Raw genomic sequence first — 22706 nt, 5'->3', positions numbered from 1 at the left:
ACTCACGCAATTTAGCCGTAAGAAAGTGCCACATGGCAGAGAATCATCAACAACCTTTGACCTTTCTCTTAATATTATCATTTAATTTGAACCTTATAATAATAATAATAATAAAACCATTAAATCAAAGTTTCATATCACCATTGTTAGGGTAAATTAAATGTTTAATATCTAAATTATTAGTTTTGATTCATTTTAATATTTAAACTTTTAATTTTTTTAGAACTATACTTAACGCTTAGTTTTTATTTTATTTTAGTACCTCTCACTGTTAAAAATTGAACAACATTGTATTTTCTATGGTTAAAATACATAATTCATCACTCAATTATCTTCTCACTCATATTTTGGTACTAAAGTTTAAAAATTTCAATTTAACTACTCAACTTTCAAATTACTCTTATTTTAATCACTCTATTTTATTTTATTAATAATTTTTGTGTCATGACATTTATTATTATTATCATTATTATTTTATTAATATAATTAAAAATAAAAAATAAATTTTAAAGTTAGAGTGATTTAAATTAAAAAATTTAAACTTTAGACCAAAATAGGAGTGAGAAAATAATTGAATGATGAATGATACAATTTATTCATAAAAAAGGTTCACGTGGAAATCACATGTTAAGTTTTTAACGACATAGTACTAAAATGACATAAAACACTAAATGTTAGATATGATTTTAAAAAAAAAATTATAAGTTTCAGTACTAAAATGGATCAAAATTAATAGTTTAGATACTAAAGTTGTAACTTAACCTTTTAAATTATTAAAATGTCATATAGTTAAATTGAAAAAAAATGAAGAGTATAAGGATTCAAGACAGAATTAGACCTAAAATGAAAAGAACTAAAGGGGAAAAGAAAATTCGTATGAAAAAGCAAAATGCAATTGACGAAGAAAAGTATAAAGTATGAACGAGTGGTCCAAAACTCCTTTATTTTTTAATTTTTCAAAAATAATTAATAGAAGGATCCAGAAACCCTAATGAACTTCCCTTATATAAACTCTCCTTATAGCCCACACTCAATGCTCTGTTTCATCTTCTTCCCCTTCCCCTTCATTTCCAACTCTTCAGATTGCATTCGAATCCGGAGGTTACAGTTTGTTCAACGATGGCGGATACAGAGACGTTCGCTTTCCAGGCCGAGATCAACCAGCTTCTCAGTTTGATCATCAACACTTTCTACAGCAACAAGGAGATATTTCTTCGTGAGCTCATCAGCAACTCCTCTGATGTAAGTCCTCTCCTTCTACGGATCTGATTCCTTTTTTTTTGATAATTTCGTTAAAGTGCATAATTCGACGGATCTGCTTGTGTTTTTCTGATTTGATGTTGTTTAGCTTGATTATTTGTTTGTACGATAGAGAAATTCAGGTTTTTCTATGGTTTTGAATGTAATTGGTTCCGATTCTTAATCCGTAATGATCTGTTCTCTGGTTGTTCGTTTTGATTTGCATATTGCTTTTGTTAGCTAGAGGTTTTATGTTTAGAAATGAAACGATGGATTTCGTATGCATGAAATTTTTTGAAATTTAAATTATAACTGATTTTTTGTAGAAGAAATTTGTGCTTATTTATGTGTTTATGAATGTATAAGAATGTTGTATGTCCTCTCCTTATATGGATCTGATTCTTTTTTGATAATTTCGTTCCGTTGCATAATTCGACGGATCTGATATTTTATGATTTGATGTTGATGATCTTGGTTATCTGTTTGTACTATAGAGAAATTTAGGTTTTTCTACGGTTATGAATATAATTGGTTCCGATTCTTAATCCGTAATGATCTGTTCTGTCGTTGTTCGTTTTGATTCGCATATTGCTTTTTTCAGGGAAAGGTTTTATGTTTAGAAATGAAAATTAGATGAAAGTGAATTTGATCTTTCTTGTAGATATAATTTGTGCTTATTTATGTGTTTGTGAATTCAAAAGAATGATATTGTGAATGTAATGTGTTTGATATAATGCTCCTTTAGGCGTAGTTACTGTATGTTACAATGTTAAAAACTGTTACTTGTAGGCTTTGGACAAGATTAGATTTGAGAGCTTGACCGACAAGAGCAAGCTAGATGCTCAGCCGGAGCTTTTCATTCATATTGTTCCAGACAAGACTAACAATACTCTTTCGATAATTGACAGTGGTATCGGCATGACCAAAGCTGGTAAGTACTTATTATTTTGCTTCTTTAATTGTTGTGCATTTAAATGGGATCCAAATTTGACTATATCGCTGTTATGTATAGATTTGGTGAATAACCTTGGTACCATTGCGAGATCTGGGACAAAGGAATTCATGGAGGCCTTGGCTGCTGGTGCTGATGTTAGTATGATTGGTCAATTTGGTGTCGGTTTCTACTCTGCATATTTGGTTGCTGACAAGGTGATTGTTACAACGAAGCACAATGATGATGAACAGTATGTGTGGGAATCTCAAGCCGGTGGGTCATTCACCGTCACCAGGGATACCTCTGGGGAGAATCTTGGCAGGGGTACTAAGATTACTCTTTTCTTGAAAGAGGACCAGCTTGAGTACCTCGAGGAGCGACGCCTCAAAGACTTGATTAAGAAGCATTCTGAGTTCATTAGCTATCCAATTTCCCTCTGGATCGAGAAGACTACCGAGAAGGAGATTTCTGATGATGAGGATGAGGATGAGAAGAAGGATGAAGAAGGGAAAGTCGAGGATGTTGACGAGGAGAAGGAGAAGGAAGAGAAGAAAAAGAAGAAGATTAAGGAGGTCTCGCATGAATGGTCCTTGGTGAACAAACAGAAGCCAATTTGGATGAGAAAGCCCGAGGAGATTACCAAGGAGGAATATGCGGCCTTCTACAAGAGCCTTACAAATGATTGGGAAGAACATTTGGCTGTCAAACACTTTTCAGTTGAGGGGCAACTTGAGTTCAAGGCTGTCCTCTTTGTTCCAAAGCGAGCTCCTTTTGATCTCTTTGATACAAAGAAGAAGCCTAACAACATCAAGCTGTATGTCAGACGTGTCTTTATCATGGACAACTGCGAGGATTTGATTCCCGAGTTTCTCAGCTTTGTGAAGGGTATTGTCGACTCAGAGGACCTGCCTCTCAACATCTCTAGAGAAATGTTGCAGCAGAACAAGATCTTGAAGGTTATCCGCAAGAACTTGGTGAAGAAGTGCATTGAGCTCTTCTTTGAAATAGCTGAGAACAAAGAAGATTACAACAAGTTCTACGAGGCCTTCTCGAAGAACCTCAAGCTTGGTATCCACGAGGACTCTCAGAACAGGACTAAGATTGCCGAATTACTGCGATACCACTCCACCAAGAGCGGCGATGAGATGACCAGCTTGAAGGACTATGTGACCCGAATGAAGGAGGGTCAGAATGATATCTATTATATCACTGGTGAGAGTAAAAAGGCTGTTGAGAACTCCCCATTCCTCGAGAAGCTGAAGAAGAAGGGCTATGAGGTCCTTTACATGGTTGATGCTATTGATGAGTATGCTGTTGGACAGCTGAAAGAATTCGAGGGAAAGAAGCTTGTGTCTGCCACCAAGGAAGGTCTGAAACTCGACGAGAGTGAGGACGAGAAGCAAAAGAAGGAAGCTTTGAAGGAGAAGTTTGAGGGTCTGTGCAAGGTCATCAAGGATGTGTTGGGTGACAAGGTTGAGAAGGTTGTGGTTTCCGACCGTGTGGTCGATTCTCCTTGCTGTTTAGTGACTGGTGAGTACGGTTGGACTGCCAACATGGAGAGGATCATGAAGGCCCAGGCTTTGAGGGATAACAGCATGGCTGGGTACATGTCCAGCAAGAAGACTATGGAGATCAATCCCGAGAACCCCATCATGGAAGAGCTGAGAAAGAGGGCTGATGCAGACAAAAATGACAAATCCGTCAAGGACCTTGTACTCCTCCTCTTCGAGACCTCTCTCCTTACCTCCGGGTTCAGCCTCGACGACCCTAACACCTTTGGCAATAGAATCCACAGGATGCTCAAACTCGGCCTGAGCATCGATGAGGATGCAGGTGAAGCAGAAGCCGATGCTGACATGCCCCCGTTGGAGGATGCCGATGCTGAAGGAAGCAAGATGGAGGAAGTTGACTAAGCGTTTCTTAGACGAACTCAGTAGTGCTATTTTAATTTTGAACGATCCTTTAGCCCGTCTTTCACATTTTGTTTGGTGCCTTCATTAGGAGGCTTTGCGTAGTTATATTTGGAGACGATCTTAAATGATAAATGCTCTGTTTTTTTTACTGGGAATTTTAGTCTTTATTTCTACTTCGTTTTGATTGTTTGCATCATTCTGGATTTTGATTACATATTGGATTACGCGATTCGAAACAATTTAAATGAATGATGCCATGAAATTGAGTTAATTGCATCATGTCTTTAAGCAATACCTTCTATTTTAAATTGATTTTTAACTTTTGAATATTTTATTTTCATCCTTAAATTATGACGTTTATTTTAAATCTTAACACTTTAATTTTATCTATAAACTATGATTCTCTTTCTAAATTGGTTATTAAATTTTTGAATATTTTTATTTCATTTTTAAGTTCATCCTAATTTTTAAATTTTTAAATTTTTGAATATTTCAATTTTATCTTTAAGTTCATCCAAATTAATTAGTTTTAATTATAATTTAACCTAAAATTTTGTCCTTTTCAGACATAAAGTTTGGTATTAAATTAAAATATTCAAAAAAGTTTGGGATCAATTTAGGTATAATATCAAAATTAGCTCCTAATCCTTATTCTATTTTTTAGAGTATTTTGACCCTCAATATTTTATTTTACGAAAAATCTTTAACATTTGACAAAATAATTATTTTGATACTTATTTTTTCTATACTATTTTAACCTCAATATTTCATTTGAGGTTAAAAAGACCCCTATTTAAGAGTATTAATTGTGTATTAATTATTAGTTTTAATTTGTAGAGGGAGTTTGTTGCCCTTAGTAAAATATTGGGGGCCAAAACAATGACTGTCTTGGTAAACGTTATGAGTTATTTTTGGTATTATGCCATCACTTTAAATGAAGGTTTAATGATGGAATTAAAATATTTAAAAGTTTGAGGATTAAATTAGGATGATAATCATAGTTTAAGGATTAAATTGTAATATTTAAAAATTTAGGGATTAATTTAAAATAAAAGTCATGTTTGAGGGCATATGGTACAATTAACTCCATGAAAAATTGATGACAAAATTATATTAAAAAGCTTTGCACATGCCTGGAATTGGTAAAGGTAACAGGAAAGGAAAAATCAAAGCCCCTCAAACTTTTTTTCTCTTGTTACATATATTTCCCAGCAATGTAGATTCAGCTCAAATATTACATGACCTAATTCTCTTGCGCAGGCAGACGTAAGCACACAGCCGGTATCCGAGCGCCATGGCGAGTAGAATCCATACTTCTTGCAGGCCTCCGTCGAGGTTAACCGTGTCGAACGAAGGCGAATCCTGCAGATTCCGACACCCGCCCGGGCTTTGGCATTCATACAATTGGTCCCCAGAGTATTGCACTTTCACCAGAAGCCTAAAGCCATAGTACATGAACGATAAGTACTTCATCCACCGCATGAATTTCGGTATATGCTGCAAAACAGAACAACTTTGTTCAGTGAATTCGTCCGATCCGATGAAGAATCGAAAGCAATGTCGATTGTAGTTTCAAGTACCTGGACGTAGTAACCTCCTGTGAGAAGAAACAACATCATCACCAGAGACGCCATCATCCCGGCCCTTTTAATGCTCAAAACCGCAGCTCCAAATAGCTCTCCCGCTCCCTAGTTTTTCGGTCATATGTGAAGTCGAAGATCGCGTTAGTCGGAGAAGAGTATTTGAGTCTTAAAAGCAAAGAACGTTGTATATCTGAAATCGCTCGACTTACTTGGCTTATAATAGCTATCAGTAAGATGGTACATAACGTGAGGAAGAAGCAAATGACTGTTCTCTTGAAACCAGCCATGAAGTAGACAATCAACATGAATGATGTAGGATACAGAACATGTGCCACCATGTCACATAAAGTGCTGCAAACATAGTATACACTTAACCTGTACATGTCGGCTTTCCGTTCTTTCACCAAATAGACCTTTTCGAACGGGAAAACGTATACCGCTCCGAAAATCGACGATGATGTCCAAAAGATGCAGATGTAGAACAGCAGGCCAATCTGAAAATAGAAAGAGTCGTCAATTTGATGTAATGGGGAGTCAAAGATTTGTAAAATGAAGTTCGAGAAACTTTACTTGATCCCTCAGTTGAGCCTCGGTAGTGGCGCTCGATTTCCACCAAAGAAGACCGAGCAAGACTGCAACTCCTAGTGATTGTAGTAACCTCAGCTTATCGAAGTAATCCCTTCGTCTCTCTCGAAACGTCCTCTTCATTATTATCATGAACTGCTCCCACCAAGTTATTGTCCAGTCCTTCTTCACTTGAATAGCCGTCCGAAGATGTTGCGGCGCCTTGGTACTCCGGTGATTCTCTTCCTTTTCATTTGGCTCCAAATGAGTTTTGTACTTGAGTTGAAGATACTGATATAATGTAAAGAAAAACAATGTTTTGAGAGGGAGATGATCATATGAAGAAAGGGATTAAATTACAACTACATTGTCAAAAAGAGTTTATACTTTGATTACAGCCTTGTCGGTCTCGGCCGTTCCTTGAGATGCCACTAGATCTTCAGGCAGAGTTATGTCATGAACTTGGCCGGTCGCTAAATCGAGCAAGAACTCAGCCGGATTCATTGCTATCTCCGGGATGAATCGTAGCGACGAAAAATACTCCATGCAGTCTCTTGCCTTCCCGGAGTAAATAGGGTAGCCTTCTGATATCAGCAGAAGCTTATCGAACATGTGAAACATTCGGCTTGACGGCTGGTGAAGCGTCGTGATTACAGTTCGCCCTGCCTGTTTATCATCAACCACACAATCTTTACTCATTTTCTATATAGGAATTGTGTGCACTTTGTACATATTTTGGTCAATTAGTATACCTTTGCAACTCCTTGAAGAATATGAATAAGTTTATTGGCTGAAGTAGAATCGAGACCGGAAGTCGGTTCGTCGAGCAACAACAATGACGGATCAACGAGAATTTCATAACCGATGCTAGTTCTTTTCCTTTCTCCTCCGGATATCCCTTTCACCAATCCTCCCCCGATTCTCGTGTGACGACATCTGCGGTTATCACAACGGTTAGAGTGAAAGGTAAATCCCTATGTGGTTCATATTTGTTCATACCTTTCAAGGCCTAGCTCCTTCATAATCGTCTCCACTTTTGCATACTTTTGTTGCAGGCTCATGTCACTAGGAAGTCTCAGAAATGCTGAAAAAACTAAGGTTTCTTCGACCGTTAGTTGAGGCAGCAGTATATCGTCCTGCGTCACAAATCCAATCCTGCAAGGAAAACAGAACACTCGAAATCGATGAATGACGGAAAAAAGAAAAAAGCGCCGATAAAAACCGGCCTAACCTTCGTTTAAGAGCCGGACTGTAAGGGAGATCGTTGTACGTTATGTTTCCTTTAACATTATCTGTCAACCTTCCGCCTATTATCTTTAACAAGGTTGTTTTGCCACTACCAGAAGGACCCATCAAAGCAAGGATTTCTCCTGGGCCGGTGCTGCCCGTTACGCCTTTAAGGATCTCCTTGTATTTATCATGTTCCAAGTTAAGTTGCGAGGCTAACTTCGACATCACCGCTCTCACGGGGATGATCGAGGCAGGTTGGTGACTCCGAACCTTGTATTCCACGTCTTCAAACTTCGAATACGAAACCGGGATCATATCAAAAGTTAATACTGATAAACAAAACATCGAACAAATCGAAGAAAACCTGGGAAATCAAACTACCTTAAGAAATATGGGGAGAGGCTGATCTTTATCAGCATACACGGTGTAGTCCTCGATATCGATCTCGGAATACCGGTTCCTGAGGTAAGCCTGTGACATGAACTCGATGTTATGACCGAAACCGTTGCCACCTGCAATCTGCATAGACCCCATCCTCGGAGGCGACAACGGCATCGGTATGTCCTCGATCTCAACCTCTTTTCGAGTTTCCATAATCGGAAGACGAAAATCCGAAGAGAAACTTGACTAAAATAGTTGTATGTAAGTAGGTAGAGAAAATGAAGTGAATCAACTGTGATGAACCAAAGGCTTGCCTATATATTGAGGGGGAAGAGTCTTGGCTGGTAGACCACATGCTTTCCATTCTATGCATGCCTGCCCTTGTTTTAATGAAGTTTTTTTAATATAAATTTTAACTACATAACAGCATGAACATGCCAAGAATATGAATTGCCTTGGGGTTTTATTTATCTTTATTTTTTAAAATTTATTTTTTGATTTATTCGATCTAGATTATACTAATGGTCGAACGTAGATCATAAAACGGACATGGAAGATATGGGGAAGAAAAGCCTAGACCTATTGCTTTGTTTGTGTTTCTCTGCATCTTATAGATATATCTCCTTATAACTTGACCGATCACATAGCCCTGTTCTGGCGACTGTCGTGCAAAATATCACCTAGGGCATCCTTCGGACATGATCCCGGGTGCCGTGGGACAATGAGCCAATGTACGATGGTCTGTGGCATCATGACCCCACTGATCTCGACCGTTGATTTCATCGGGTTGAAGAGCCGATAAAAACATACCTGTGAAGGCAATCATGTTTAGCCCAGTATTCCTTGTACTGATTATAAACATACCAGTCAAAGAAGATCCCAGCACTTCCCCAACAAATATATTAAACTGCTTTAGCTGATGGTATAGCCTGCGAAGCTACGATGATAAATGGCATATGTATTAACCCGGTCGTTTTTTCTCCTGGAATTTTCACGACAGCCACCAGAACCAGGGCGAGCGAACCAATCAGAAAGAACCAGTTCATCTGCAGCTAGTTGCTGTAGTTTGTGAACATTCTTAGGGGACCTACGACGCCCCTAATGATCGAAGCACTGTAAAATACATCACCAGGGCATGTCTATGGACTCCTCTCGAGCAATAATGCAGGTTCTTGTATTTGCTCGACGCTCGATAGTAGCCACCTGGTTGCTGCACCTAAACAAATCATGCTTATAGACTTTGAATCTGTAATGCTATTGCTATTTCTTCAAGAATGATCGTACCATGTTCGTCGTTGTTTGAATAATCCCAACAGGTAATGTGAAAAATAGTGTGCTCGCACAGGCAAGGAGAACTTCCCACCATGGAAGTCGAAACCCTTTATCGAAACTTTCACAGGCGAAGATGGAAATGACCACCATTGAGGGACTGCTTCATAGCTCTTCATCTACCTTGTATGCACATCTGTAAAACTATCTTGCACTACACATTGTCTTTCTCCACATTCTCCATATTGTTCTATTAATATCAAACAAAGAATTTATTTAACGAGGAAAGTCGAAACGAACCGAGAAAACCTTTTCATGTTTAGAGACACTTTCCGTCGAGTAGGCCGACATGAGAAACACTAGCAGTGAGAGTTGCGGAGCTCAATCTATACAAGAAAGAAAATGCTTTTGGATTCAGGATTCTAGTAATGCTGTAAATCCGACCCCGGTATCGAAAGTATGTGAAGAAAGCAAGGGAAATCATTTAAGATCGGAATGCATTCGATTAGTAAGAGATGGGAATAAAAACATGAAAAACATTATCCAGCTGCGTATGCAATGGTAGACCAGTCGAGACTGAAAGAGCCGATGCCAATTCCACTTACACCCGTTCCTATCTGCTGACCGGTGATCAATTCTTATTTATGTTTTTCGCATTTTTCTCTCGAAAAAATTGACTAGTGGCAATTAGATCCATCAACAAAGTTCGAGTTCTCATTCATGTTTTCTGCATTTTGCTCTTGAATTACTCGAATGTGAGTGTCCGGTGCGATTATTTTACGAGTTTTTCATGTAATTGAACGGATCCTAGAAGGTCATATTGCAATATCCAAGTGCCGGATACGAGTGTTCGAACACGAATACTTCAATAAAAACGAAGATGTCGAGCAAATATAGCCGATCACTCTACTAAAGAAAGAAAATGTCATACAAAAAGCTTTACAGCTTATAACAAAGAGAAGGTAAACAACAAGAAACAACTCTGCTTCTAATGATAAACATACTTGTGGAAGCTCTAATACAGACAGGATTCCATTACCGTTCCGCAGCCGGGGCTCGAATGCAGCAAAACCATTTTTTCTGAAGAACAAAAACAGCACTTCAGGAGTGAGAAATCTAATGCATGCCTCGAAGAAACATCGAAAGAATTGGTTATCAACATCGTCTAATGCATGTATCGAGATGGTATGAGCAAGGTAAGTTGTTAAAGATTACTTACAGGTCGGGGTTCGCTGAGATCCGCTCTGGACTTAACAGAAAGATCAGCCTTTTCTGGTGACTCGGGTTTGCCGCCCGTTTTCTTCTCGTCCCTTGCCTTGTTAAAGATCACGGTGAATCCCTCCGCTGATGCAGGATCATTGACGTCCCATTCACCAAATTTTGGCAACGGGCGACCCTTCTCCTCCTGTTGGGCAAATGGAAAAGTTATCTTGAAACATAATAAAGAAAATGAATCTTCCAAAAAAGTCAAACTTAAAACGATGTAAACTAGCAATCAAAACAATATCGAGTCATGGAAATTCAAGCATTCGTCGCATCTGTCAAAATGAAAACATTGCGATAGACCCCGTAAAGAACTCTAGTTGCTACAGTTTGGAATGCTATTAAGACCAAGAGCAGACAATGACATGGCACAAATTTTAGCAATCCTTGGTAAACTTCTGACCAAAGACCGCCTTCTTCGATGGGGATTAATCATTGAAGTGGTCTGCCCCTTCTGCAATCTAGAACAAGAATCAAAGGGATTGTGTCTTCTTACTCAAAGGTATTCTAATGGTGTGAGGTGATAGAACTTTGCCAGATAAAACGAAGATTGCGCCATCGGGCTGAAGAATTATCATGGGCAACCAACCAAATACGCGGCAATGCTTCGATCAGCAGTATCTTGCATATTGCTTGTAGCACTTTCATCTATTTTCTATGGAAGGAAAGGAACAATATGATCTTCTAAAATTTGGCTACTCAAATCAGTAGTGTTCTTCGGAAGATTCAGAACATTGGTGGATCAATTGAATATGAAGAGATTGATATAAAAGATTCATCTGCTACAGAATATGAACAAGAGCCATTTACAAATTAAAATATCAAATACTACACAAGTATAACAACACATGCCCTCTGCACACTCCGAAGAAAAACCTAATTTTCTTCACATATTGAACTTCAGTATATCGACTCTCGGAATGTTCTCAAAAGAAATTTATCACTGTAGATGTACAACTAGGGGAGGGAAGGTTTGGTGGTGTTTGAAGTAAATATTCGGACTCGGCTCCCTTCTCCCAAATGGAGAGAGGGAGTCTTCTTATATACTCTACGTCCCTAATGCCGCGAGGCACCATTGGATTGGCGTATGGTCAAGAGTGAGGTTAGGCCGACTTAGAGTCTGTTGTGTTAGTTCGCTGTCATACATCCTACTTAGCCAGGGAGGGGGTCTAGGCAGATTAAGCTATCTTGTCTTGTGCTGGGCGGTGTTCCGATGCCGGTTTCCGATGAACGTTTGTGCCTGCCGAGGGTGTGCTAAAGGGTCAATACAACAATTACAATCCTAACTTTTCAATGACCAGGAACTATAATAGTACATCAATTAAACCATCCTAATTCCAAATTTCCAATTAGGACAAGATTCTAAAAAAATTCCAAAACAATCACCCATTTTCCAATGCATCCCATTTGAATCAATATTAACTATCCCTCTAGAACAAAAAAACTTATTAACCATAAATCATATTATGAACTTATTATACAATAAATTGCTCAGATGGTTTTGTAGCTAATCAGTTATACAAAACAAAAATCTCAAACCCATCTTCAAGTAAACTCATCAAAGAAAACAATTCACAAAATAAAAAGGGTAAAAATTACAATCATGAAGATAATACCAGCGCAAAAGAAGAAACTTTGATCAGCAAAAAAGAAAAATCAAAATTAAGAATCGTAAAGGAGTAGAAACCCAAAAGATATGAATGAAAACACAAAAAGCTTAAATCCACACAAAAAAGAAGAAGAAAGAAATCAAATCAAACAACGAAGATAAACCTTCATTTTAACGAATTTAAACAGAAAATTAAATGAATCAGTAAAGATTACATACCGACATGAATTCTAGAGAGAAGAACTTGTGATAAAAAGAGAGAAATTGAGTGTTTTTCTTAGAGAGAAAGATTGGTAGAAGTTAAATATTGTTGGCAGGAAGAAGAAATGTGAACTGAAAGAGGAGAAAATTTGGAGCATTGAAAGAACAGCGGTTAGCGTATGAATTTCGTAACATTAATTAGGTTAAACTATAACAATAGTCATCAAATTTTAAAAACGTTTTAATTTTACCATTAAACTTCGACATTGTATTATTTTTTGTTTTTTGTTATTGGACCGTTAAATCGTCAATGGTGTCAAAATCTGATCGATACTAGTTATTATTTGTGACGAGATCAATATTAAAATATACAAATCTCACTTATCTTTTTATTCTTGGATTAACTATGAAATTCATTTAAATTTGATGAAAATCTATAAAAAAAATTAACATTCTAATACTTTGATCTCCTCATACAATCACCTGATTAGGTTAGTTTTGTGATATGTTATTCTTCTTTTCGAAAGAATGCTTCTCATTATTCAATTTTTAAAATAAATATAATAAATCTCTCAAATTCAAGATCATATCTAGATTGATCGTAAAATATATCAAGAACATAACTATGTTGACATGTAAGTCAACATGTGATCCAACAAAGTGTCATGTCATGCAAAAAAAAAAACAATGTCAAAAGTTAAGTGGTAAAATGGAATATTTGTAAAGTTTTAAGATAAATTTAATTCATAAATTAAAGTTTAGTGACTAACATTCGAGTTTACCCTATTAATTATAATTAATTTTTAAATGGACCAATCGACGGGCAAAATGACCTGGCAAACGGCGTCGTGATAAAGTGGACAAGTGATCTGCTGGCACTGTTTTGAAATTAGGAGTTGTAAGATTCGAGTAATAATTTATTTTTATTTTTTGAAAAAATGTATTGGTTTTTTATTGGCAAAAATACATCAGGAGTCCCTGTACTTTTAAAAAATTAATGTAACCCTCTTATTATTTTTCTCTTAATGTGACCCTCTAACTCAGAAAATAAATCTAATGTGGCCCTTTGACCAACGTTTTTTCATCGTTGATCGTTATTGTCGTAACCGTCTTTCGGTTGGACCCCGGAATTGGGCTTCGACTTGAAATGAATTGGGTTGGAGTCGCCACCGACCACTTTAAAACGAATTTAGGTGGGTCGGACACCATCTTACCTGATCTGCGTTGTACCAGAAACGTGTCGAGTTCGGGAGTCGGTTACAGTCAAGGAAGGATTAGCACCCTTGAACCGCCCTTTCGGTACCAATTAATTTGTCGGTTGTCTTTAATTGCGAAAATTAAAATTTAAATTGAAATTTAGAAATCCGATTCGAATTACTTACATTTGATCGATTGAGATTATTACTGAAAAGACAAAAGAATATTAGATAGAAAAACAAATAAATAAAAAATAAAAAAAATTGAAGAAAAGTTAAATAAATAAAAAAAATTATTTTAAAGGTAATAAAATGGAAACGATACGAAGTAAAAATAGATAATGATAATTAAAAAAAACATGATAATAATAAAATAAAATAAGAATTCAGGGGTCAAATTGCAAAAAAATGTAACATATAAATGGGGACCGAATTGAGTCGATTGAAAATCCAGTGGCCAAATTGCATACAATGACTGAAACGAATTGCGCTTCAAACCTTGGGGGACGGAGGAGCGAATTTAAATATCTTCTAATTGCAAAATGGTCCCTACTATATATATATACAACCAAGTTTATTTTCGTTTCATTTTCTTCATTCTCTTAACAATCTCATCTCTCTCAAATGAGAGAGGGCTCCCGGTTCCCTCCCCAGCTGAATGCTGGCCACCACAGCCGTCGCCGGAAATCGCTTCGGCCGCCATAAATCGCTTCGGCCGCCATAACCGGCGGCCGGACAAACTCGAAACTTACACAAAACGCACCTCTCAACGCCCCTAAACCAAAACCGAGCCCTATATCCCCTAGAAGCGCCTCCTCCGTCGTAGATCTAGGAAACTAACTCCGGGTTCTTTACCTTTTTCGCGAGACCGTTTGTTTCCCGACGACCGTTCACCTCCCCGATTTGCTCTTTAGTACGGTTGGCTTTGTTTTTGGCACTGCTTTGTTCTTTGTGGCTCGTTGTTTATGTGGGTTTTGTGTTGGTATTGTCGTGTGGTTTACTGTTTTGTGCTCTGGTTTTATGTTGGTCGTGTGTTGATGGTTTTTCTCGGTGTACTATCGTTTGTGATGGCTCTGTGTTTTGGGTTCTGCCGTTTGGCTAACTGTTGTGTATTCTGGTTTTCTGTTGGCCGTGTGTTTGTTTACTGTTGATGCTGTGTTGATGTTGTGGTGTTGTGATGTTCGTCGTGGGTATTGTGTTTCTCTTGGTTCGTTCTTGGTTTACTGTGGCTATGGCTTTCGATGTTCTGGCAATGTTCTCGGGGGTTATCTCCGTTCCCCCCTTTGGTGTCACCGTGGTGGGGTATTTATACCCACCCCACTGGTGGCCTGCTCCGATTATAACGGGGTTGTTCCCGTGTACTTCGCGCTAACGTTGTTCACGTAGCCGGGAATCCCGGGATGGTGCAGTCCCGGTTTTCTCGGCCGGTCGGTGCGCCGTTTGACCGTTTGGTTTCCTTGACTTGTGCGGCGCTGTTGATGATAATATGAGGGTGAGATAAAACCCTAGCTTCCTAACCGTTGATCATCTCTTGATCTAATGGTCCCCTGTAATGCGGCGCTAGGATGAAACCTGAAACCCTAATCTGCTGCTGGGCTGGTTCAGGCCCCAATTTCGTTGGACTTCTATTGGACTCAAAATGGGCCTGACAATAAAAATGAAAATAAAATTAATAGAAGATAAAAAAAATAAAAAAAAAAATAACGATAATAATAATATTATTATAAAAAATGTTTTCAAAATTATATAGTTTTTAAAAATGTTCTTAAAATTATATATCATATAAGTTTTCAAAATAATGTCAAAACTATATAATATATATGTGTTTTAAAAATGCTTTAAAAACTATATATATTTTCAAAATGTTTTAAAAACTATATAATATATATTTTCAAAAATGCTTTAAAAACTATATATTATATTTATTTTTAAAATGTTTTAAAAACTATATAATATATAAATGTTTTCAAACATGTTTTCAAAACTATATATTATATATAGTTTAAAAAAATGTTTTCAAACTATACAATATATATATATATGTATATATATATAAAAAAGACGAAAATGAGTGTCTACAGCTGCCCCTCTTTGTCCTTTTTCGTGGAACGAAAAATAGGACAAAGATAAAAAGACACAAATTTTCGTTCAGTGGAGTTGAAGAAAAACTCCCTGTCGAATTGGGTTGCGGATGACTCCTCCGCCGCGAAGTCGAGTCCATCTTGAAATGATATGAAATTGAAGCTGTGGTCTGGAATTTGAATTGGAACGTGGCTTCTCGTTGTCCGTTTGTAGTCAACCTCGGTCTTCTTCTCGATTTAAAGACCTTGGTTAAAAATTCGACTGTAAAGTAGTTCCTTGACTCCACCATGTGATTGATAGACCCTTGAGCTGAATAAAATCGAACCCGAAAGGTCCTCGCCGACAGATGGCTTTTCTCGACTTAAGCTATGCTGTCGGAAAGCGGTTTTTTGTCACTAAGGCACGGTTAACCCAGGTGTTCATCTTGACTTTGAAAACCTCGATTGCAGCCGAACATTAGTGTGATTGAGGTATCATCGAGCTAAATAGAGTCGAACTCGACAATTTTATTGACAAATAACCCTTCTTGCCTTGAGCTATGTTGTAGACGATATGACCTCGAAGTTGAGTGTAATCGAACTCGGGGGTCTTTGGCAGATAGCCCTTCTCGACTTAAGCTATGCTGCAAATGATGTGCCTTGGAGCTAAGCGTAGTCGAACTCGAAGGTCTTTTGGTCACAGATAACCCTTCTAGCCTTGAGTTATGCTGTAAATGATGTGCCCTCGAAGCTGAGTGTAATCGAACTCGGGGGTCTTTGGCAGATAGCCCTTCTCGACTTAAGCTATACTGGAAATGATGTGCCGTTGAGCTGAGCTTAGTCGAACTCAAAGGTCTTTTTTTGGCAGACAACCCTTCTAGACTTAAGTTGTGCTGCAAATGATATGCCTTGGAGCTGAGCATAGTCGAACTCGAAGGTCTTTGGTTGGCAGATAACCCTTCTCGACTTAAGTTATGCTGCAAATGATTTGCCGTTGAGCTGAGCGTAGTCGAACTCGACGGTCTTGTGTTGACAGATAACCCTTCTAGCCTTGAGTTATGCTGTAAATGTTATGCCCTTGAAGCTGAGTGTAATCGAACTTAAGGGTCTTTGGCAGATAGCCCTTCTCGACTTAAACTATTCTGCAAATGATGTGCCTTGGAGCTGAGCGTAGTCGAACTCGAAGGTCTTGGTGGCAGGTAGCCCTTCTGGCCTTGAGCTAAGCTGCAAATAGTTTGTTTAAAAATGGCTTCCCTTTACGGGTCGAAAACGGTCATGATTCTTCCGGTGGTTCCCCTAAGCTGGTCTGGGAAAACCTACTGATAAATTCTGACAGCCGGATATCTTCCGTCGTGGAATTTAAATCTGGCTTGAAAGTGTTAACTGAAAACATGTTGCTCATGGTGAGTTTGAACCGAACTAGATTTGATCTAAATTGGTTCTCGAACCCATCTGAAATTGGTTCTGAGATCTGTAGTTATGTAAAGTCGGTTGAGGTGTAGCTTCTTGCTGCTGAGTTACACCATCGTTCTTTAAAGGTGCTTGCAAGTCGAGTAGCCTTCATCCTGAAGTCGAAGCTTGACTCTGAAAGCTGCAAAATTATGTATGCTAAAATGATGAATGTGATGCACCTAAGTATGTCTAAGATGCATGCAACATGAATAAATTATGTGTTATTTCTTGGATGGAGTCTCGTGCTTTGCCTGCCAATTTGGTCTATGGAATCGATCGTGCCCCATTTGCTTCTCGAGCTTGGGCTTTACAGACATTTCATATCTGAGATTGTTCTGTTTGAAAACGTTTTTCTCCTTTTTCTTGTTTCAGGAGAGAGAAATGATAAAAATGTTGTAAAGTATTGTTCGCAATTGAATCAAATTGTAAATGTGAGTTCAAAAAATATCAAAGGAATCAAGAGCTCTTTTAATGCTTTCAGAGTTACAAATCTTTGACAAATGTTCAAAGGGACGAGTCGGCTTTAGGTTGGCCTCCTTTCTAAGGTTTTTTTGGTAAAAAATGTCATTTTTTAAATATCGCAACATGCTTTGGCACTTTAATTGGGTGCGGACAAAATGACGCAACTAGCATGATCAATTACTAGACCTTTTATCTCAGTCCTCTGAAATCTTTCATTTGTTCAAGCTTTGTAGGCTCTTCCAACAAAGGCAGTGCAAAAAATATCGGTCTAAAAATGAAATTCTTGAGTGCTTGTGTGTAGTCAACTATAACAGGTGTTCCTTAACTCCCTTAGTCCAACATTACCGAAAATTTCTTTTTTAGATAAATTTCATTTACTTTGCCATTGTCTGGCTAGCAAAATCCATAAAGTCAGGGCGTTCAACCAATTGCTTTAGAGGGACAGCTTAGTATTATAATCACTTTTATCAGGTTTAAATGAAGGGTTCGTCTCATCACAAAGTCTTCAGCCTGACAAAAGCAGTGGAGCAAACACCGAATTGCCAAGTTTTCGAGCAATGTCATGGTTTGAACGTAATCTACTCATAAGGCCAGGGCTTTCAAGTTTCCTCTATAACCAATTGCCTTAGCGGAATAGCTCAGTTTTTACGGATTTAATTTCTTAAGATTGTCAAGAAGAACCTGTTATAGCCTAGGTATTTGTTGAAAGTAAAGAATTTCATCTTTAGAGTTCAATTTTCAAGCAACTGACCTAAACTGGATTCACCTACTCGACTCTTTCATTTGTAAAGATCATCATCGTCATTGAAAGTCTTAAATAAAAAACATAGTAATTGTCATATGCAAATGATGCCCCGTGTTGTCCGCATCTTATGAAAGGAAAAGGGTATATTGGTTAATTCCAAGAGCGGGGTATGGTGTTTGAGGGTATATTCTGGATAAGGTCAAAGTCCTTGTTTTTAAATCATGTTACTTCGTCAAAGATTCATAACTTTGAATCGTTTACAGAGTTTCTTAATTCAAATGATATGCAAAGAATTACAAATTTGCAAATATGATCCATTGCTTAACATCTTTTAAAGTAACATAAATTTGATTAAAATGTTCTTACAAAAACTTGAGAAAAAATGGAAGAAAAACAAAGTCAAACAGAATGCCTCAAATGATGAAATGATATTCCTCACTTGGATGCCCCCAAGTTGTTGAAGTCGATCCAGTTCTGGTTACGCATCTTTTGTACGACCCTCTTAAATGCATAACAGTTCTCAATTGTGTGCCCTGGGACTCCGCCGTGATATTCACAATACGCATTCTCGTCATACCACTTGGGGTATGGAGGCTTTATGGGTTCTACTGGATATGGTGACACCACATGGGTGTCAAGAAGTTGCTGGTAAAGCTCTTTGTAGGTCATGGGAATAGGGTCGAAATGTTCCCTTTCCCTCCTGGAATCTTGTTTAGAAGTACCTAACGGTACAGCCGCAGTTGATTTTGGGCTGGAGATTGTAACACCTTTGCTGGAGTGTTTGATGTTGTTAACCTCTCTATCCCTCTCCCTCATAGGAGGCTTCTTACTGGCTTCCCCATCCTTAATCTTGCCTTGCTTTATGGCCGACTCAATCATTTCTCCGGCCATAACCAAGTCTGAAAAGCTTCCTGATGTGATCGCCACCAGATGCCCGAAGTATGGAGCCTTCAGAGTCTGCACGAAAAGTTTCCGGGTTTCCTTTTCATCTAACGGTGGATGAACTTGCACAGCCAAGTCCCTCCATTTTTGTGCGTACTGCCTGAAACTCTCGTTATGCTTCTTTTCCATGTTTTGTAGCATAACTCGATCTGGCCTTATGTCATTGTTATGCTTGTATTGTTCCAGAAATGACTTGGCCAGGTCCTTCCAGGTCTTGATATTTGATCGGCTTAGCTGGTTGTACCACCGAATGGCTGAGCCCGACAGACTATCCTGAAAGCAGTGGATCAGGAGTTGGTCGTTTCCTCCATATCCTGTCATCTTTCGGCAGAACATGGTGATGTGAGCGGATGGGCAACTATTCCCGTCAAACTTCTCGAACTCCGGGGACTTAAATTTCGGGGGAAGAACCAAGTCCGGGACTAGACTAAATTCCGTTGCATCGATTTCATGGTAGTCACGGTATCATTTGACTATATTCATTTGGTCCTCCAATTGTTTGATTTTTTCCTCCATCTTCCTCGCTTTTTCCTCTTCGTCCAAATCCGGTACATGGTAATAACCCGGATTGTTCCTAGGGTTAAATACAGAGGACAAGGGCTTTGATTTTGCAACAGATGAGTCCCCTCGAAGTTCTGGTAGGATTTCAGGTGAGATAACCACTTGCGGGGTAGGTTGTATAGTTACCCCTTCCGGTGAACCTGCCCCGGGCGCACTGGTCTATTGTAGGCCAACTAACTTGGCAACGATCTGATCAACCAAGGACTCTTGGTTCTTTGTGATTGTTTCCAGAGTATTTCGACTGTTCTGGTTTATCTTGTCTTCTAGTTCTTTTTGTAGTTTTGCCATATTCTCCTCGATTTGTGTAATTCTGGCTTCCATCCTCTTCTTCTTCAAACGAGTGTTATGTGGATGGGGTGTGTCCAATGCTTGAGGCGGTGTATCCAGTATTTGTTCCCCTTGATGAGACATGTTTATATTAGTTAATGTGAATGCAAAGAAAATAACAAAATGCAAAGAAAATAAGAAATGCAAAATGTCTAAATATATGATGCATGAAATGTCCGAGGCATTGATCCAAAAAATGTGCCTGTTATTCTGAATAACCCTTATTGGTGACAAAAGTGTTACGTCTGAAGAGACAAAAAACTCTCTTTGATGGTACAAATCCTGTACAGCTTCTGACAAGTTGATTCGTCTTTTTCACTAGTTGAATATCCTGTCGAACCATTCCGGCTCCTTTGGCTAAAATGTGCAGATAATGAGATGCTTGCCCCAAAAAAAAAAGATCTCGAAGGACTGCATCTCCGACTTTCACTTTCTACCGAGCTTGTTTCTAACGAAAGTGTCATTGGAGCCCTCCATCGAGAGAAACTATCCGAAGCTTGCTTCTTGAATTCGTCCGTAATGGCATCCAACTCAGCTAGTGTTTCACCATCTTGTTCTTGTAGTTTTCGAAAGGAGCGACCGGGTCAGTGACCTTTTCCTCGTATTGCCCCTGCAACTTTGCCTTTTAGTATTCTTTGACCACGGTTGGACTTCTGAGTTTTTTTATCTCTTTGTATTATAACCCATTTGTCCATTAATGCAGATTATTCATGTTTAACAAACATATTTTTGGTGGATCAACACATCGTTTTAAATGATGCAAACGATGAACACAAAATAAAAGAGAACAAAAAATAAAAGGGTTAGTGAGGTAAATCAAAACAATAATAAAAATGAAAAAATGCTACCCCACATGATATCTACCCCACATGCTTATTATTCCTACCCGGACATGATCTCTATCTCGCATGCTAATTTCAAACAAAACCTAACCACATGTTTGTCTAGTTCGCATGCTTTGAACAGAAAATAAAGTAGGAAATAAAACAGCCTAGGGTTTGGAATGAGGTTTTGGGGTGGGCTCTAATTCCATGTACTCTCCCGGTTTAGGTTCTAAAAAACGGTACTCGAGTTCTCCTTGCCGGTGCCCCCTTGGGCTTGTCAGACCCTTAGTCCTAAGCCCATTACAAGCTTGTGTGGACTAAGTTAAACTCGAGAGGAAACATTCCCTTATGCCCGCACGGTGAATAAATTCACACGAAGACATAAGGTATATGAATCCCGAAGGCTACTTGCTAGGCATATGCGGTGAATAAATTCACACGAATGCGTCGCTTTCACCCCCACTTAAAAGGGTTTGGAGCTCGGGTATAGAGCCAAAGATGAAAAATCTGAAATCACTGAACAAACGTAAGTACAACTATTTATTTGAAAAATAATCAAAGGTAAATAATTGGAATCGAATAAATAAATTAAAATTAAAATTTACAATTTACAATTTTCGCATAAAAAGACAACGGAAAATTAATTCTGGCCTGACTCACTTACCGGTCCCCAGCGGAGTTTCCAAGCTGTCGTAACCGTCTTTCGGTTGGACCCCGGAATTGGGCTTCGACTTGAAATGAATTGGGTTGGAGTTGCCACCGACCACTTTAAAACAAATTTAGGTGGGTCGGACACCATCTTACCTGATCTGCGTTGTACCAGAAACGTGTCGAGTTCGGGAGTCGGTTACAGTCAAGGAAGGATTAGCACCCTTGAACCGCCCTTTCGGTACCAATTAATTTGTCGGTTGTCTTTAATTGCGAAAATTAAAATTTAAATTGAAATTTAGAAATCCGATTCGAATTACTTACATTTGATCGATTGAGATTATTAGTGAAAAGACAAAAGAATATTAGATAGAAAAACAAATAAATAAAAAATAAAAAAATTGAAGAAAAGTTAAATAAAAAAAAATTATTTTAAAGGTAATAAAATGGAAACGATACGAAGTAAAAATAGATAATGATAATTAAAAAAAACATGATAATAATAAAATAAAATAAGAATTCAGGGGTCAAATTGCAAAAAAATGTAACATATAAATGGGGACCGAATTGAGTCGATTGAAAATCCAGTGGCCAAATTGCATACAATGACTGAAACGAATTGCGCTTCAAACCTTGGGGGACGGCGGAGCGAATTTAAATATCTTCTAATTGCAAAATGGTCCCTACTATATATATATACAACCAAGCTTATTTTCGTTTCATTTTCTTCATTCTCTTAACAATCTCATCTCTCTCAAACGAGAGAGGGCTCCCGGTTCCCTCCCCAGCCGAATGCTGGCCACCACAGCCGTCGCCAGAAATCGCTTCGGCCGCCATAACCGGCGGCCGGACAAACTCGAAACTTACACAAAACGCACCTCTCAACGCCCCTAAACCAAAACCGAGCCCTATATCCCCTAGAAGCGCCTCCTCCGACGTAGATCTAGGAAACTAACTCCGGGTTCTTTACCTTTTTCGCGAGACCGTTCGTTTCCCGACGACCGTTCACCTCCCCGATTTGCTCTTTAGTACGGTTGGCTTTGTTTTTGGCACTGCTTTGTTCTTTGTGGCTCGTTGTTTATGTGGGTTTTGTGTTGGTATGGTCGTGTGGTTTACTGTTTTGTGCTCTGGTTTTATGTTGGTCGTGTGTTGATGGTTTTTCTCGGTGTACTATCGTTTGTGATGGCTCTGTGTTTTGGGTTCTGTCGTTTGGCTAACTGTTGTGTATTCTGGTTTTCTGTTGGCCGTGTGTTTGGTTACTGTTGATGCTGTGTTGATGTTGTGGTGTTGTGATGTTCGTCGT

General features: G+C 38.4%; 3 protein-coding genes and 1 long non-coding RNA gene across 5 annotated transcripts; 2 read left to right on the top strand and 2 right to left on the bottom strand.

Annotated features, from left to right (window-relative positions):
• Positions 1 to 1024: 1024 nt before the first annotated feature.
• LOC120129730 (heat shock protein 90-2) lies at positions 1025 to 4241 on the top strand. The gene is made up of 3 exons (XM_039147163.1): positions 1025 to 1242; positions 2029 to 2170; positions 2252 to 4241. Exons 1-3 carry the CDS (start codon positions 1120 to 1122, stop codon positions 4084 to 4086), a joined length of 2100 nt encoding a protein of 699 aa, XP_039003094.1. The 5' UTR covers positions 1025 to 1119; the 3' UTR covers positions 4087 to 4241.
• A 1005-nt stretch (positions 4242 to 5246) lies between these two features.
• Positions 5247 to 8330, bottom strand: LOC120129582 (ABC transporter G family member 26-like). Of its 2 annotated transcripts, none has more exons than XM_039147048.1 (9): positions 7845 to 8330; positions 7465 to 7754; positions 7233 to 7388; positions 6986 to 7169; positions 6621 to 6899; positions 6240 to 6524; positions 5879 to 6163; positions 5667 to 5774; positions 5247 to 5583 (listed from the first exon to the last, which is right to left on the bottom strand). In XM_039147048.1, the coding sequence occupies exons 1-9, from the start codon at positions 8055 to 8057 to the stop codon at positions 5314 to 5316; spliced, it is 2070 nt and encodes a 689-aa protein (XP_039002979.1). In that variant the 5' UTR covers positions 8058 to 8330; the 3' UTR covers positions 5247 to 5313. The 2 variants fall into 2 exon arrangements, with proteins under 2 accessions (XP_039002979.1, XP_039002981.1); XM_039147050.1 differs by having other exon boundaries at positions 7465 to 7747; positions 7845 to 7979.
• On the top strand, positions 7057 to 8506 carry LOC120129583. The gene is made up of 4 exons (XR_005516757.1): positions 7057 to 7199; positions 7289 to 7484; positions 7577 to 7717; positions 8459 to 8506. It is a non-coding gene; the product is annotated as an uncharacterized LOC120129583 (long non-coding RNA).
• Positions 8507 to 10023: 1517 nt separating this feature from the next.
• On the bottom strand, positions 10024 to 12311 carry LOC120129545 (protein NOI4-like). The gene is made up of 3 exons (XM_039147011.1): positions 12205 to 12311; positions 10333 to 10518; positions 10024 to 10193 (listed from the first exon to the last, which is right to left on the bottom strand). Exons 1-3 carry the CDS (start codon positions 12208 to 12210, stop codon positions 10149 to 10151), a joined length of 237 nt encoding a protein of 78 aa, XP_039002942.1. The 5' UTR covers positions 12211 to 12311; the 3' UTR covers positions 10024 to 10148.
• Positions 12312 to 22706: the final 10395 nt, after the last annotated feature.

Source organism: Hibiscus syriacus, unplaced genomic scaffold, assembly GCF_006381635.1.
Source record: "Hibiscus syriacus cultivar Baekdansim isolate YM2019G1 unplaced genomic scaffold, ASM638163v2 tig00110503_pilon, whole genome shotgun sequence".
NCBI classification, from domain to species: domain Eukaryota; kingdom Viridiplantae; phylum Streptophyta; class Magnoliopsida; order Malvales; family Malvaceae; genus Hibiscus; species Hibiscus syriacus.
The sequence above is the reverse complement of the archived record's forward strand: the minus strand, read 5'-3'. Positions and strand labels throughout refer to the sequence as shown.